The 16,389-nt window shown below is 37.9% G+C and overlaps 1 protein-coding gene across 1 annotated transcript; it reads right to left on the bottom strand.

The window, feature by feature from the left end:
- Positions 1–6,569: 6,569 nt before the first annotated feature.
- LOC149830380 (glycine-rich domain-containing protein 2-like) lies at positions 6,570–16,184 on the bottom strand. The gene is made up of 9 exons (XM_090016484.1): positions 15,944–16,184; positions 14,149–14,348; positions 13,779–13,896; positions 13,439–13,693; positions 12,706–13,161; positions 11,454–11,989; positions 9,887–10,103; positions 8,789–8,944; positions 6,570–8,626 (listed from the first exon to the last, which is right to left on the bottom strand). The coding sequence occupies exons 2-9, from the start codon at positions 14,304–14,306 to the stop codon at positions 6,848–6,850; spliced, it is 3,675 nt and encodes a 1,224-aa protein (XP_089872610.1). The 5' UTR covers positions 14,307–14,348; positions 15,944–16,184; the 3' UTR covers positions 6,570–6,847.
- Positions 16,185–16,389: the final 205 nt, after the last annotated feature.

The raw sequence follows: 16,389 nt of genomic DNA, 5'->3' as shown, positions 1-16,389 counted from the left end.
ATTCAATACTTTGATGTGTTTCCTACCATTTTTGCATGAATCTTAACCATAATTTTTTTTGTGGTTTCCACTTCAAAAGGAAGCAAAATCCAAAAAAAATATAAAAATAAAATCACTCATACATTCACAACTACCTCAAGCATTACACAGAAACTGCATACAACAAGAATTACTTGATTTGATTAAAAAAATCCCTCTTGTCCAAGAGAACAATTTAAGTTATGACTAACCAAAGTGATAATTTAAGATTAACTACCTTCCCAAGAAAACTTAATAAGAAACACTGCAAGATTAATTAAACATGATTTTGAAAATAAAATAATTTGAATAAACAACAAAACTATGCAATCAAACACAATAATTAACTGGGAAACAAATTCTAAGATCAGTGCAATTCATTTCAGAACTGAAACAATTTTGATATAACAAGAAAAAGATGCCCTCCGAACAAAAGGAATATAAACTAAAAACATAACTAAGACATTCCTCCACACAAATTTAATTTGAACTAAAATTATCTAATATCAACAAAAATGCTAAAATTAAAAGATTTCAACTAAATAATTTGAAAATTAATTAATCCAATTCTGCAGCTAACTATTGAGAGAACAGATGTAGTCCTTTTGTGTGTGATCGGTATGTCAATCAATTTGTGTATGGGCCATTTCAAACTCATGGCAGCACAAGTTTTTTACTTAATCAAATTCATTAGATGTATTGGCTATTGCTTTTTTATTAGAAAACATGATATTTGTTATTGTTTACTTGATCATCCAAGTCATAAAATTATAGATTTTCTTGAGAAGACTAGTTTGGATTTAAGTGGGATTAAACCTTCTTTATTTTTTGTTCATGTTGTGCCCTTACTAAGATACATAGACTTCCTTTTGATGCTTCTAATACTATTACTACAACTCCTCTTGAAATCTTTCATGTGGATTTGTGGGGACTAGCAACAACAGTGTTCAGAGAAAGATATAATTATTACTTGCTTCTTGTAAATGATTTCTCTCATTTTTCTTGGATCTTTCTATTAGTGAGAAAGTCCAAGACAACTCAATGCTTCAAAATTTTTAAAAATATCGTTGAAGTTTGAAAGGAAATTTAAAAAATTTCATAGTGATGGCAAGTTTTTTTACTTTTTTAATCTAAACAATATACGATGGTGTTTGTTGTGCCCTCACACACCACAATAGAAAAATGTGGTTGAGCACAAGCATAGATACTACTAAAACATGCTTATGCTTATTATTTTATGCTTCAATGGGAGAAAATTCTAGTTAGATGCTTTTAAAATTCTGATTCATGTGATAAATAGGTTGACTAGTGTGAATCTTAGTCACAAAACACCATATGTGTTGTTACCTAGAAAAGTTCCAGAATAGTCACGTTAAAGTCTTTGGCTGCACTTGGTATCCATGTTTAGTGCTTTATTGAATCTCTATGTTTGAGCCAAAATCAAAACCATGTGTTTTCATTCACTATCGGTCATGTTACAAAGGATTCATTTGTTATGATCTTATTCCAATCAAGTGATTCTTGTTGAGGCATGTGATTTTTAATGAAAACACTTTTTTATATGCCAAAAATTAGAAGCTTATCAGTGATAAGGATATGGGCAGTCAAGTTAAAAAACAATATGATTACAAGTAGTCATGTGAAGTTCCTGTTGTGCCTGTGATACAACTTACATACGAGTTCTATTGATAATAGGCATGCTGTTCTTGAATGCAGAATGAGATGGATCCAGATCTAAATGAACCGATTGATACCCTCAGTCTATCTCATAATGAAGTTGCATCTAGTGAGTCTGTTCAAGTTGATTAGCAAAGAGAAGAATCTACCAGTCCATCCAACGATTCTAGTGAAGAATCTCATTCATGAATATATCTTGTGCATATATCAAATCAATTTTCGATGAAAACTAATCATGGGGTTACAATGTCCCATGATGGGACACTAAAACCAAGATTGTTTGCAGTAGTGAAAAATCTGATTAGCTTAGATTTATTGAGTAAGATTTTTGAAGAAGATCTAAGTATGTTTAATCAAGCTAAAACTGAGCCAAAATGGATCCAACTCTTGAAAGATTAAATAGATGCCTTATATATAAGTCAAACTTAGGAATTAATTTCTTCTCAAATATAGGAGGTTGTAAATGGATTTACCATACAAAAAGGCATGTTGATGGGTCCATTGTCAGGTATAAGGCCCGACTTGTGGCTAAAGGATAAGGTCAAGGTGTTACTATTTTGAGACATATAACCTTATAACTAAACCTAGTACTATTAGACTGGTTATGTCTATCGTTGTTTGTTAGAATTGGTACATTCATCAATTAGATGTGTACAGTGCATTCTTGCATGATTACTTAAATAAAGAAGTGTTTATGTACCTCTAGGTTTTAAAAATAAAGCTTATCCTAGATATATGTGTAAGTTAAAAGAAAGCACTCTATAATTTGAAACAAGCTCCAAGAGCTTGGTATGATAGGTTAAGTAACAATTTGGAGGATATGACACATCATTATTCATTCAAACAAAAAATTTGGAGTATTATATGTTATTGTTTATGTTGATTGTATTATAATTACTAATAATTAAGAAAAGAAAGTTCTAAAATGAATTAATGTGTTTGGCCAAGAGCTGTCTATTTAAAATTTGAGTTCATTGCATTATTTTCTTGGTATGTAACTAAAACTCATGGGGGTATTATTTTGTCTTAGAGAAAGTACAAATTATGACTTATTAGCTGAAATATGTATGGATAAATCTAAATCTTGTGTCAGGCTTGTTGCACCTAATGTGATAATGTCAAAAGTTGATCTAACATAGTTAGAAAATGTCAATTCTTATAGAAATGTTGTGTTTTACAATATATGTGTTGCATTAACCAAGCCTATTGGTCTCTGCATCAACCAATGATTGAACATTGGGCTCGTGAAAAAATGATATTAAGATATATAAAAAGGATAGTTAACTTTGGAATGAAAGTTTGAAAGTTAAATTTTAGGTTGTCTGCCTACTCGGATGCCGACTGAGGAGTCTAGATAATTGAAGGTTCACAGGTGGCTATTTTACTTTCATAAGCATAAATTGGTTGCCCTGAAACACAACTAAACAACACAGTCTATTGAGATCAAACATTAAAGCTGATTATAAGGCCCTTGCTAGAGCAGTGTCAGAGTTGGTATGGATTAAGTAGCTATTTTAGAAATTGGGTATGTTGGTTCAAACTTCAATCTTATAGTGTGATAACTTGGGAGCTACATTTCTTACAACAAATTCAGTTTTTCATGCCTATATGAAGCATATTAAAGTATACTCCACTTTGTTCAGAAAAAGTTGTTGACAATGAAATTAAAGAATGGTTCATGAAGCTAGATGACCAATTGGCATATATGTTAACTAAACCTTTACTTGTCCCGAAGGCTTTTAAGCTTGGAGACAAGCTCCATCTCACAGCAACAAAGATTGGCTTGAGAGGTCATGTCAAGATGACAGATTCAAATTTGACTTCAAGAGATATCTAATTAGACATTGAAGAAGCATCTAGATCAAATGAAGGTGGCAACAATTACCTATTGTGGTAGAAGTTGTGATAATCTATGCTACAAAACTATTAATTTGTGGAAACTTATCTTGTTGAAAAAGAAGAGATAGGAAAATCATGGATGTAGGAACCTATACCGAACCACGCAAATAATTGGTAAAAAGAAGAGATCTAAAATCATGGATTTGTTGAGTTTGTACTCAGTTAGATGTTTCAATTGGACCTGACCAATTGGTATAAATAATTTGTAATAACATTACCACTGCCTCAACATGTGGCCATCCGCAATCTCCCCCGTTTGACAACAATACAAATGCATCAACTGCACCATAAATCTCAGGGAGCTTAATCTGAGGTATGTGAGTATCATACGGATAAACCGGTGCCCACCTAGAAAAAGGCTCCTCTGCATCAGGAATCAGGATCCTCAACAAGAGTACTGGATCTGCTTCTAAGGTTCCTACTTGAAAGTACTTGAGAAAAGAGGAAGTCCTTAGGTATGAACTGTGTACTGCGACCAAAGGGGCGTATATAGAGAACATGCCAGCCGGTACAAATGACATGTAAAGTTTAGGCTTTGTCCACACACACAAAAGGAACCCTTAGTGAAAAAACTTTTTTTTTCACATTTAACCCGACAGATGTGATCCACATGTTCGATTTAGTAGAAACCGAGCCTTAGATCATGTTTTTCCGATGTGTATGTTGGATTGTCTGAGGGTTAAAAAATCAATAGCCTACTATATACCAAGTTAAAAAATTATACTTTTACATCGAAGAAATGCAATTCAAGGGTTGATTCCTATTATTTTGATCATGTTGAATGCATTCATCAGGTCAGACTTAGGCAAAGCAACCTCCCTCTATGAGTTCCAACATATTTTTTTATTGTATAAACTCTGATAAATAAACACATCTATCAGTTTAGTTCAAGCAAAAATCAACTTCAACCATGTTTTTTGGTCGAAGCTTAACTTAGTAACAAAAATTGACTAGAACATTCTCTGCCTAGCTTCAAGACCATTTATGTCCCTGACAATCTCAAACTCTTTTAAAAAGCACACTTGCATATGCTTTTTGCATCATTTAAGCCCATAAATGTGATCTATATGCTTTATTTAAACAATTTTCATGTTTAGATGTGTTTTTAACTAAAAAACACAACTGTTCATAATACACAAAAATCTTAATTAACAAGAAATAAAAAATTCTTGTTAAATTGATTATGCGTGTGCATTTATGTATTATCATATTTGTAACAGATCCAATACTTGCTACGAGAAAATTCTAATTGTTTTTTTATTCAATTTATTCAAGTTACTTTTGACAGCGTAAAGACATGAAAATGTCTAGGAATGCAAACAGGGTTAAGCTGATTGCAGCGCCAAACATGTCAAGGATTAACTTCTCTGAGACTTGAACATGGTTTTGCCCAATGTTGTCAGTATCAGTGGTGCGTATCGAGCGATACAATAACCAAAAAATCGATATGATACTAACCTAAATCAGCTATTTTTTAATAAATGTAAAAAATATGTTAAAACTAAATTTTTATTATTATTTTAATGGTTTTAACATGTGTCATGTTCTACTAGACACGTATTTTTTATTATTTTTGGCCGATTCAGATGATACACACGAATCGTTGGCCAAACAATACAAGTCTGATTTCGATCTTGACAACATTGGTTCTGCTTTTGCTGATCACACATTCTGCGGCCTCATATCCACTAGACGAGGAGAGCAAGGTATGGTCTAAAACAAAGGAGGGTACCATGCCCCTAGATGACTCTGACCAATGAAAATAGTCACATTCATAGCAAGTTTTTTTGTTGTTTCCAAGCGTTGCATCTCATAAATTCAGCATTTTCAAGTTCACCATGTTGGAGAATTCCTGAATTATACCTACCTCCAGAAAGAAAAGGGCCCAACCAAAGAAGACACAGTGAATAGGGTTTACCCTTGGGCATTGATTATGACGTCTTTTGGTGTCTTAAAATCCCAAAAAGCTTGTGTATGAACATAGATAATCTAACTTGAGATACTTGAGCTCTAGATAGCTTGTGCCTGTGATTACTACAAATATGGTAAGAAAAACAATGGGGCGGATCAGGTGCAATCACATTGCACACTTTCAGTGTGCTCCCATATGACTGCCCTCCATCTGCACTTGACAACCTTCCATCTTTGGGATACAACCTGTCAGCTATGGAGCTCAACAACAGATGAAGCGGCACATTCAGGTGCGGGGTGCACTAAAACCCAACATCTCAGAAAACTCAAAATGGAAACTTGGGGAAAACTCATGGGAAACACAGTTATCGCGCAAGAAATTTGGTTTTCATCATATGAGAAACCTATTGATTTTGTCTGCAAAACACATTTTTTGTGTGTTTCTTGCGCATTTCACTTAAATAAGAATTTTTTTATAAAAAAACTGAGACACATACGTCATTTAAAAAATGTTAGTTACATGTTTTTTAAAAAATATATTTTATAAATATCTTTAAAACCAATATATAATGTGATAAATAAAAGTAAAAAATCTCATAATTCATGTAATTGCATTATTTTTACATTATTTCACGGTTGTCATAATTCTCCATCCATGTCTTACCCTCCCACCAACCTCAGATTTCAAGTGGGACTTGAAAAACAGACCACACAAATGTCAGTAATTCAGGACTGCAACTTCAGGCAACCACTTGCATTGAAACTAGGGAAAGCATTTTTTACTCATCTAGAGGTCATCTTCATGAGACCAGATGCATTAAAAATCTGCAGCTTTTCTTTTTCTCTTTTTTTTTTCAAGCAAGCTAGGATAAACCTCAGTTGGACTTGAGTAGAAAATATATCAGAACAGTAAAACCGGTTGCATCAAAATTTATTGTTGCAGCCACAAAGCATTGTATGATTTCATCGAACAAGATCGCAACACCATTTTATGCTAATTTCCACAAGTGAAACACCTAATAAATGAAATTGGTCCCATCATTATGTCTCAAACTTCATTTTCCTTTTTATTTTTTTGAGTGAAGTATACAACTTCATTTAACAACAATAAGTATAAACACAACCTTTTACGTTTATCATCCCATCGATAAGGAGATGATAACGTCATTATTTGAATTAAATATCTTCAAAGCATATAAAACCTTTTAGGCAAGTCTCACACACAGTTGAAACATAACCACTTACTAGCCACCACGATTGGTTTTCTTATTATCGACAACAAGTGATAAAATGAAACAGATCTGCATCAATCCCAGGTTACAGAAGCAGGTTCTTTGCTGATTTAGAAGGCAACACCACACTCCCCACCACAACCGCTTCCACCGCATCCGCCACTCTTTTCTGATATGCCACTCTCAAGCTTGCCACCACAACCACCGCCACACCTCCCACTACCACACATGCTGCCAGACTCTTCAGTACTGATACCACACTCCCCGCCACAGCCGCCTCCACCGCATCCACCACTCTTTTCTAATATGCCACTCTCAAGCTTGCCACCACAACCACCGCCACACCTCCCACCACCACACATGCTGCCAAACTCCCCAGTACTGATACCACACTCCCCGCCACAGCCGCCTCCACCGCATCCGCTACTCTTTTCTGATATGCCACTCTCAAGCTTGCCACCACAACCACTGCCACACCTCCCACCACCACATATGCTGCCAGACTCCCCAATACCGATACCACACTCCCCGCCACAACCGCCTCCACCGCATCCGCCACTCTTTTCTGATATGTTACTCTCAAGCTTGACACCACAACCACTACCACACCTCCCACCACCACACATACTGCCAGACTCCCCAGTACGGATACCACACTCTCCGCCACAACCGCCTCCACCGCATCCGCCACTCTTTTCTGATATGCCACTCTCAAGCTTGCCACCACAACCACTGCCACACCTTCCACCACCACACATGCTGCCAGACTCCCCAGTATTGATACCACACTCCCCGCCACAGCCGCCTCCACCGCATCCGCCACTCTTTTCTGATATGCCACTCTCAAGTTTGCCACCACAACCACTGCCACACCTCCCACCACCACACATGCTGCAAGACTCCCCAGTACTGATACCACACTCCCCGCCACAACTGCCTCCACCGCATCCGCCACTCTCAAGCTTGCCACCACAACCACCGCCACACCTCCCACCACCACACATGCTGCCAAACTCCCCAGTACTGATACCACACTCCCCGCTACAGCCGCCTCCACCGCATCCGCTACTCTTTTCTGATATGCCACTCTCAAGCTTGCCACCACAACCACTGCCACACCTCCCACCACCACACATGCTGCCAGACTCCCCAATACCGATACCACACTCCCCGCCACAACCGCCTCCACCGCATCCGCCACTCTTTTCTGATATGCCACTCTCAAGCTTGCCACCACAACCACCGCCACACATGCTGCCAGACTCCTCCCCAGTATTGATACCACACTGCCCGCCACAACCGCTTCCACCGCATCCGGCACTCCTTTTTGATATGTCACTTTCAAGCTTGCCACCACAACCACTGCCACACCTCCCACCACCGCACATGCTGCCAGACTCCCCAGTACTAATACCACACTGCCCTCCACAGCCGCCTCCACCACATCCGCCACTCTTTTGTGATATACCACTTTCAAGCTTGCCACCACAACCACCGCCACACCTCCCACTACCACACATGCTACCAGTAATGATGCCACACTCTCCACCACAGCCACCCCCACCACACCCCCCACCATTCTTCAATACCATTCCACACTGTCCGCCATAGCCTCCACCGTAGCCACCACTTACTGCATTACCGCGTTCTGAACCACAGCTTCCACCGCAACCACCACATACTCCACTTTTAACAACAGTCTCACCCTCTTTTCCATAGGCACCATCGCAGTCTTGGCCTTTCTCAGCAGTGACTACCTCTTCTGATGCCAAAGATTCCAAAGTGCCGCTATTGTTAGTGAAAAAATTGTGATAGCCTTCCTTTTTCAACGTATCTGAAAGTATAAAGGCAAGAACAACTCCAGGCAAGACAAACCATTCTTGGTTGATCTGTGATGGATCACAAAAATACATCATTGCACAATAATAGGAGTGAACAACATCCAAAAGGGAAAAAGGGAAATGTAGTCAGGCCCTTAATGACAATACACAAGCATACATGGATGCGCAATCCATACTGTCCCTTGAAGAATCTAGGACAGGAGGACTTACCTTGAGAAGGCCAGATTTCAAGTTAAACAGTGCCAAGGCTTTGCCATATGGATCTTCCGAAGCAAATTCCACCACCGTTACGAAGTCTTGTTCATTTTTCTGTTTCTTATAGCACTCCAGCTCAAAATCTAGCCTTCTACCAGGGAAGAGTTTAACCTGCTAAACGTAGCACCCAGCATAGTGAGTAATCAAATTTGACCAACGATGAGAAGAACCACAATATTTTGTCAACCAGGCCAAATGACAGTTTAAAATATTGCAAGCAAGAAAAGCCACAGGCAACTTAATGATGTTTCTAAGTTTTTGTTGTTGTTTTTCAGATTGGAGCATATTGGTTTTTATCTTTTAACTTGAACAAGAAGTACTATGGTCAAGTTAAACATCGTGAGGCAAATCATAAGGTTGATCATGCCAAAGGGAAATGATACATATAATGATGCTTGCAGGAAATTCACCAACCCATTTGTTTTTCAAGAACCAGTTCAAATGCAACACCTCAAATATTGGAAAAAAAAGAGAAAAATAAATATCAAAACTAAGAGCTAACAGAGAGAGGAAACCTATTTCTTTGGCACTAAGAAAATGTTCACCACTCTGAATGAATTACATGTTCATGTTTAAGGAAAAAATTCAACTACTACTAAGTTTTGTTTATTAAAAACTCATCTCAAAGGACAAACAGTTTACTACAAACTTGTGTCAAAGAACAAAGTCAACGATAATTTGAACCAAGTCAGGTAAATAAGATTGGATCATGGAAACTATACAGGCATGAACAAATTAAAAATTGAATCTAGTGTTGCAAACATGAAGCAGGAAAACACACAAATTCTACATATTGCTGCATGTCAGTTATTCGTTTAGGGTAGTTTCATTACATGGCAAAATTAAGAATAGACTTAACCACACTTTGCCGTTTATTCTCAAAATTTGTTGAACCAAGAATTCAAGTTTTCATAGTAACAACTTTACGTAGATGCTGAGAAAAAGTGAACACATGAGCTTGGAAGAAAGGTATGAGCCAAGAAAGGAAAGTGCTCATATAGCCGGCTTATTCATGGGTTATACACTACATTAAGATACAGGAAGGAAACTTACCACCCGGCGACCATGAAACTCAATAACGTGACCATTGACACCTTTTTCCTTCTCCAGCTGAAGGCACCAATCAGAGTTGATCAATGACCATTTTGTAAGATTGTTATGTTCAATCAACTCATTAGCAAGGATCCTTTCTTCCGCTGAACATCCTGATACACCAACTATTTCTCTCTTTTGGGAATGGGCATTGTCTGTCTCTGCTTTCTTCAAGTTTCTGAGACGATTAAAGAAAAAATGTTCGTCTGATGTACCAAAAATTGGTAATTGAAAATAAGCACCATCATCACTTGAAATGGGAAAAAAAATGAACAAGCAATGATAGAAATATTTTGATATTCTTCCAGAACGAAGATATACTGCTCTTTAAAATAATTTTTGAAGAACAAAGATTTACAAATCATAATCATGGTATATCTATGCATGTCAAAAGCTCACTATTGATCTTCTGGGGACTACAAAAAGAACTAAAGCAATCTCACACTATCTCCTCAACTAAATCTGCAGAGAAGTCGAGAAACTTTCCAGTTCTTAGCTTTCAAAAACCTAGGTCTTTTTGAAAGGCTCAATACAGACCGGATCATCGGCAGGCCACGTCAGACGGAACCTTGGGGAGTCAAGAATAATTTGATTCTAGAGGGCACCATTGCACCTGGGTTCATAGCCAAGAAGAAAAATAGTTGGGGCACTAGAGTACAATTTGGAAAGATATAGTCTTTTACGGGAAAACTTGTGAGGGCTATCTGGAGGAGGCAGAGGTTGTAAATGCATTGCCAAATGCAGCATGCTATTGCAGCACCCTGGCAACGTATCTGGTAAAAATGATTCTTTTACATTATCAATTTCTTTCGTCTTTGCCCACTGTAGAAAATTAGTTGGATGTGCATAAAATCATGTCGATCCTAAATTTACCAATCAAATACGTTAACCTAAGATATTTAAGGTGGCGCTTCATTTATGGAGGAAATTTATCGGATGGAAAAACCAGTAAGCTTAACCTCTCAAAAGATGTGAGAGACGTTTATATGTTTCAATAACAATTATTTCACCATTTGCAAGAAAACAGGCATTGAACCTTTCTACAGGGAATATAAACTTGTGCAATGCACTGGATATCCCCTAAAAGAATAATGTCAAATTATAAGTAATCGCTGAAGTCTACCATCCAAACTTGAGACAGAGAGAAGTAATTGGTTCCATAAGCAAGAAAGACTGATCCTATACAAAAATCAATCTTAACATCATTGACGATGTACAAATCTTAGCATTAAAAATCTAGCTTTCGAGACCACCCTATCCAATAGAGATCCTATACCATGCTACTTGAAGAAAGACTAGCATTCTTCAAAATAAAATTGAATTCACGATATGATCTCTTTATACAAGTGAATGATTATCCTTTTATGAGACTTTGCTTCTATTGAATATGGTCAATGCATGTGCATATTTTAACCCACAAGTGTGTGCATGTGTTTTTGGTGTTTGCATGCACATATGCATGTATATCTGTGAATATTGACTGGCTCATGAGTCTTAACATAAACACAAAAGTAACTTCGTGCCTCACCTCATCTGGATGCTAATAATCTCATTTCCCTTATTATCTACAAAACGAGTCCAGAACTTGAGCCGCTGAATCCTCCCCAGAAGTGGATTGAAACATGAGTTTAATGCATATTGACCAGACTGGGACATGTGAAATACATGTGGTGCAATAACTGGAACAGTGACAGAGACAGCGATGTGCAAGTAAACTGGCTCACATCCTGCAACTACAGCATCACTTGACAATTCAAACCATTTTTCTACAGAAAATGATGATGAGTTAACCAAATCCTGCAGGGATACAGAGGTCGTTCCTATGGTTTTCAGCTGCCTACTCAGAGGAAGACTAGAAGGGATGTAAGATACAAGCTCAAAAACAAGTTCCCCATTAGGTTCACACTGGAATGCAGATACTCGCTTCTCCCCAATTTCAGATTCAATACCTATTCTACTGTAAGAACTGAAAAACAAGTCAGGTTGGTGTTTACTGCAATTGACAAATAGTGAGCCCTTGGGATCTGGTATAAGATTTTTTACCCTCACAATCTCCAAAGTTACCTGCATGAAAGCATAAACATGAATTAAGCATACCAATCAAACATGTGGAGGAGAAGGTGAAAGGACAAAAGGAGAAAAAAAATAGGGGGTTGGGGAGGGGCAGGGACTAGGATATTTGACACTAATAACTCCTGAACATAATTCTGGAGATAAGAATAAATGTAAATAACAAAATGATTTAAGGTTTGCTTGAACTTGCTTGAAACTTCTTTTTTATAAGCTTCTCTTTCCTTTTTTCTTTTCAGCTCTTAGCTGCCAGACCATTTGAGTATTGAAATCTAAAACAGGACTTCAACATGAAGAAAGTACCTTTGATGTTATCAATAAAATTGTGCAAGGACATCTCAAATGAGATCATCGACATTATTTCACAAAAATGACTGAACTTTTCCAACTATTGAAAAAAGCATGTTCTTCTCATCGTTTTTTTTTGTCAAAGGCCTTTTTCTTTTTCCTTTTTAATGCTATCAAGCAGGGTATGGATTAGGCCGACGAGCACACATGTGGGCCACCTGCGACCCCCGAACATAATAAATGTGGCCACCAGCAGAAAATTATTCAGTGTACATGAAAGCTGCAAGATAACAAAGGTTTGTCCACTTTCCAGCACAACCAAATACTTTCATAACTTGTGCTTAAATCTCAGATTCAAAAGCAAGAGATGGCATAAACAGATAAACGACAAATCTGAGAAGAGGCAAAAATATAAAGAATACCTGAATGGTTTTAACCTGTGGAAGATCAAGGAACTTCTCATATTTCCTACATTCAGGAACCTTTTCATTCATACTGGCAGATAAGATAGGATTGACCACCACTGGAGAGGGAGGATTGCCTCTGTACATTGCACCAGCCCGCAAATACCTCCTGCCAAATGTCTCCTCCCACTGCTTGGTGGTACCAGAGAACCCAACATCAAGCTTCTTTCCTTTGGACCGATCAGAATCCGTATCATCATGCTCCAATACCTTCCCAAGCACTTGAACCAGGTCTTTGTTGTAACAAACCGGCTGCAGTTGGTGTGAGTGCCATATCAAATCAATATCATAAGTTGGCACACAGAATCGCCGCACAGACTTTTGCTTGTTTCTCTTGATCAGATGCAGGAAGCCCTTATACCTCGCTACAGCTTCTTCAAGAAATAGAACATCATGCATACAAGGTGTAGCTACCTGTCCACAAAAATAGGCACGTAACTTACAATTCCTAATGAGATAAAAACTCTGCAATGATTAGTGCAACACACTTCCAGAAAGCTAAAAGGAAAACAATACGGGATCCAAACAGACGAGAAAGGTAGCAGAAAAGGTAAAAAAAGGATCACAGAAAAGAAATTATCTGGAAACCACCTTGGGCATTAAAAACCAATAATCATGGATAGGTGAGACAAAGATAAAAAGGACATACTCAAGGGTATTGATTCTATTGAACAAAAGAAACAGAAGTTACCTGGTATGAAAAAGAGCTCTGCCTCTTAACGGCTGCAACAAAGTCATATCTAATGGATGCAACAGTATCAGAAACCTTTCCAACAATATTTTCTTGGGAATAGCAGCATAAATCAAGCTCATACGGTTCTTCTGGATATAAACTACCCCAAAGTTGAGAAGTTTCTTGTTTGGAAGACCCTTTCACGGTAGACTGCACATCATGATTGTCAAGGGTCCTTCCATAGAACTCTTCACAGTCCAATTTGTACTGCACCTGCAAACAGACCGATGGTTAAATTGTTGCTAGTTCCATCGGCGGAAGGATTACACGCAAAAACATAAGTCATTAAAGGGCTTACCGGATTAAGCCTATGACAATGCCAAACCCATTCACAATCAAGAGGCACAACCAATGGCCCTTTCGTGACCTTGGACTCATGGTGCTTAGCAAGCAAGGGAAGCCAGTAATTCTTGTACCTGAAAATTCAGTATTATAAAAAACATAACTCAGAAAAGTCAGTCTATCAACCAGCTTTGTAGCAGAGGAAGAGAGGAAAATATAGTGAATTCCTCCTGTAACTGATCATCACAATGTCTGAACATGGCTGTCTGAAATCAATATGAAGTTTTCATGCATATCGAGGTGATTGTGCATCTAAAAAGATGCATGTGGTTTCAGAGAAATATGCAAGGAACACAACGAGATTACAATGAAATAAGAGCAATCACCTGTGGATAGCTCTGTCTAAAACAGGACCATGATACAGACATCGATTTCTATCAACTGCCTCAAGAAACAGCAATTGTTGTTTGGCAACCGCAACTAGATCTTGACTAATTACGATCCTTTGAGCTTCAAGCCACTCCAGTTCTTGTCCATTGTCCATTTTTTTTTCCTCAAACAAAGACGAAAAATGCTTTCTTTCTTTCTGCAGAGGGAGGTTATAGCAATAGTCAACATCTAATAAAAATAATTTTGCAATATGATGTATGGATGATACATGTTAAACCTCACTGCCATATATACCAGGACTCCTTGTCCTTAGGAAAGCGATAACTGTATCCCTCTAAAACAGTTATTTGGGTTCAGTTATCTTTCTCCGATTTGTAAAAAAGGAAATGATCCACAAGCAATGGTTACGTTAAGAAGAAAAAAAACACCAAACTAAAGGAAAAATCATCATCATCATGAAAGTTTTCAATCTTTTGGTTATGAATATGAAAAATGTCTAATAATAATATTTTCCATTTCAAGGGAAGAGGAGAACCAAATCTGGAGAAATCCTACATCACAAAGCCACATTAGAAGCTGAAGTTAAGACATGAAATACCAGAACAATTTAAGAAGGTAACCACAGCATATGCCAGAATTATTATGATATGAAACGTCAAAATGAAGTGAATTACAATGGATCTGCATCAAAATAAATTAAGATTGGACTCATCACAAAGAAAAAATAAACGCAATAATTATGTTATCTTTGTCTTCAAGCCTGTACTTCCAGCTCAACAACGAAAGCAGACCGCTCTAGAGATTTAAGGAAGTCACAACATGAAACATTTGGAAATTTCGTCAGATTAGCTAGCAAAAAGGTAAATATTCAGAGCCAAAAAAGGAACAATAAGAATCTCCTAATACCACCGTCTTTTCTTCACTACCCTTTTCAAAAAGACGCATATATCACCTTTTGAGTTGATATTTGATTTGTTCTCTTTAAATATTCGCTCCAGGTTTCGCATTTCTTATCCCATAGCTGTTTTTTTTTTTTTTTTTTTAAATTTTCCTCCCTGATTTGGAAGTTTTGCTCCTTATTTCTTCAGAAGTTCTCCAACGATTTACTGGAATTTCTTTCACCGCGCCTCCTTTCGCAAAACAGAAAAGAAAGGCAAGTGCAGATGTGCGTTATTCTATCATTACAGTTTTCTCAAGTTTCCGCCGGATTATCAGTCGCAAAATTTCACGATTACCGCATGCCTTTCCACACTAAAGCTGCAGTGACTCTCGGAGCAAACTTCCATCATGTTCACTCATATTGTGCATAGTTATGTAAATCTCAGCAAAAAAATTCAAGATCTCTCAAACTAAGATTCCTAAAACCAGAATTCGGAGACAAGGAGAAAAATCAATATCGTCTAGTAATCATCATCGGAAAACTCAAGAGGAACGATGAGTTTCGAAAGTTGGACAATGCTTACACCAAAGAGGTCACTCTATCGCACGCAACGATTCAATTGAAAGTCAAACTCAGAACCGAATTCTACTCAGTAATAACGACAAGAAGAACTAAAGAAACAAAAATCTCGATAACGGTTCTCTTCAAGAACGCGCTCATTTCTCTAATTTACATCCAAGAGAAAAACACGTAGTCACGGAGAATGTTCCGACGAGTTTTCAGATTTCCGGTGGCCGTCCTACTAAACAATGCTAAAGAGAAGCAAAAAAAAAAAAAAAACGCGAATCTCATCCGTAACTCGTCGGATAACGCAACTTCCCTAACTTTCAAGAAGGAGAAAACGAACTCACGGTCAGGGGAGAAGAGAGTTGTGGAGGGGGAGGAAGAAGAGGAGGTCGGCGACGGGAGAGGAGAGAGAGCGAAGAGGGACGTGGGCGGCGGTGAGAGGGGAGGCGCAGTCGGGGAGAGAGGAGGAGGAGAGGAAGGCAGAGAGGGTTGGGCCCTCTGTGCCCTTTTAAAGGCACGGGGGGTGTGTTTAAACGGGGAGAGAGAGGAGGAAGGCAGAGAGGGTGGTGTACTGTATTTTATCATTTCTAACAATCCCAACTGGTAGCGTCCACTGGACCTCATGCCTATTAGGCATACGCGAAAACAATTCTATTTAAATGTCAGTTGTCAGTATCAGCCTGAATCGGCCGATGAGTATCGTATCGGTAGAAAATTGATACGATACTAACCTCCTGAATCAGCTACTTTTTTTATAAATGTAAAAAAAAATACTTAAAAATTAATTAAA

This window comes from Nuphar pumila, chromosome 8 (genome assembly GCF_984573655.1).
Source record: "Nuphar pumila chromosome 8, dmNupPumi1.hap1.1, whole genome shotgun sequence".
Classification (NCBI taxonomy): domain Eukaryota; kingdom Viridiplantae; phylum Streptophyta; class Magnoliopsida; order Nymphaeales; family Nymphaeaceae; genus Nuphar; species Nuphar pumila.
The sequence above is the reverse complement of the archived record's forward strand: the minus strand, read 5'-3'. Positions and strand labels throughout refer to the sequence as shown.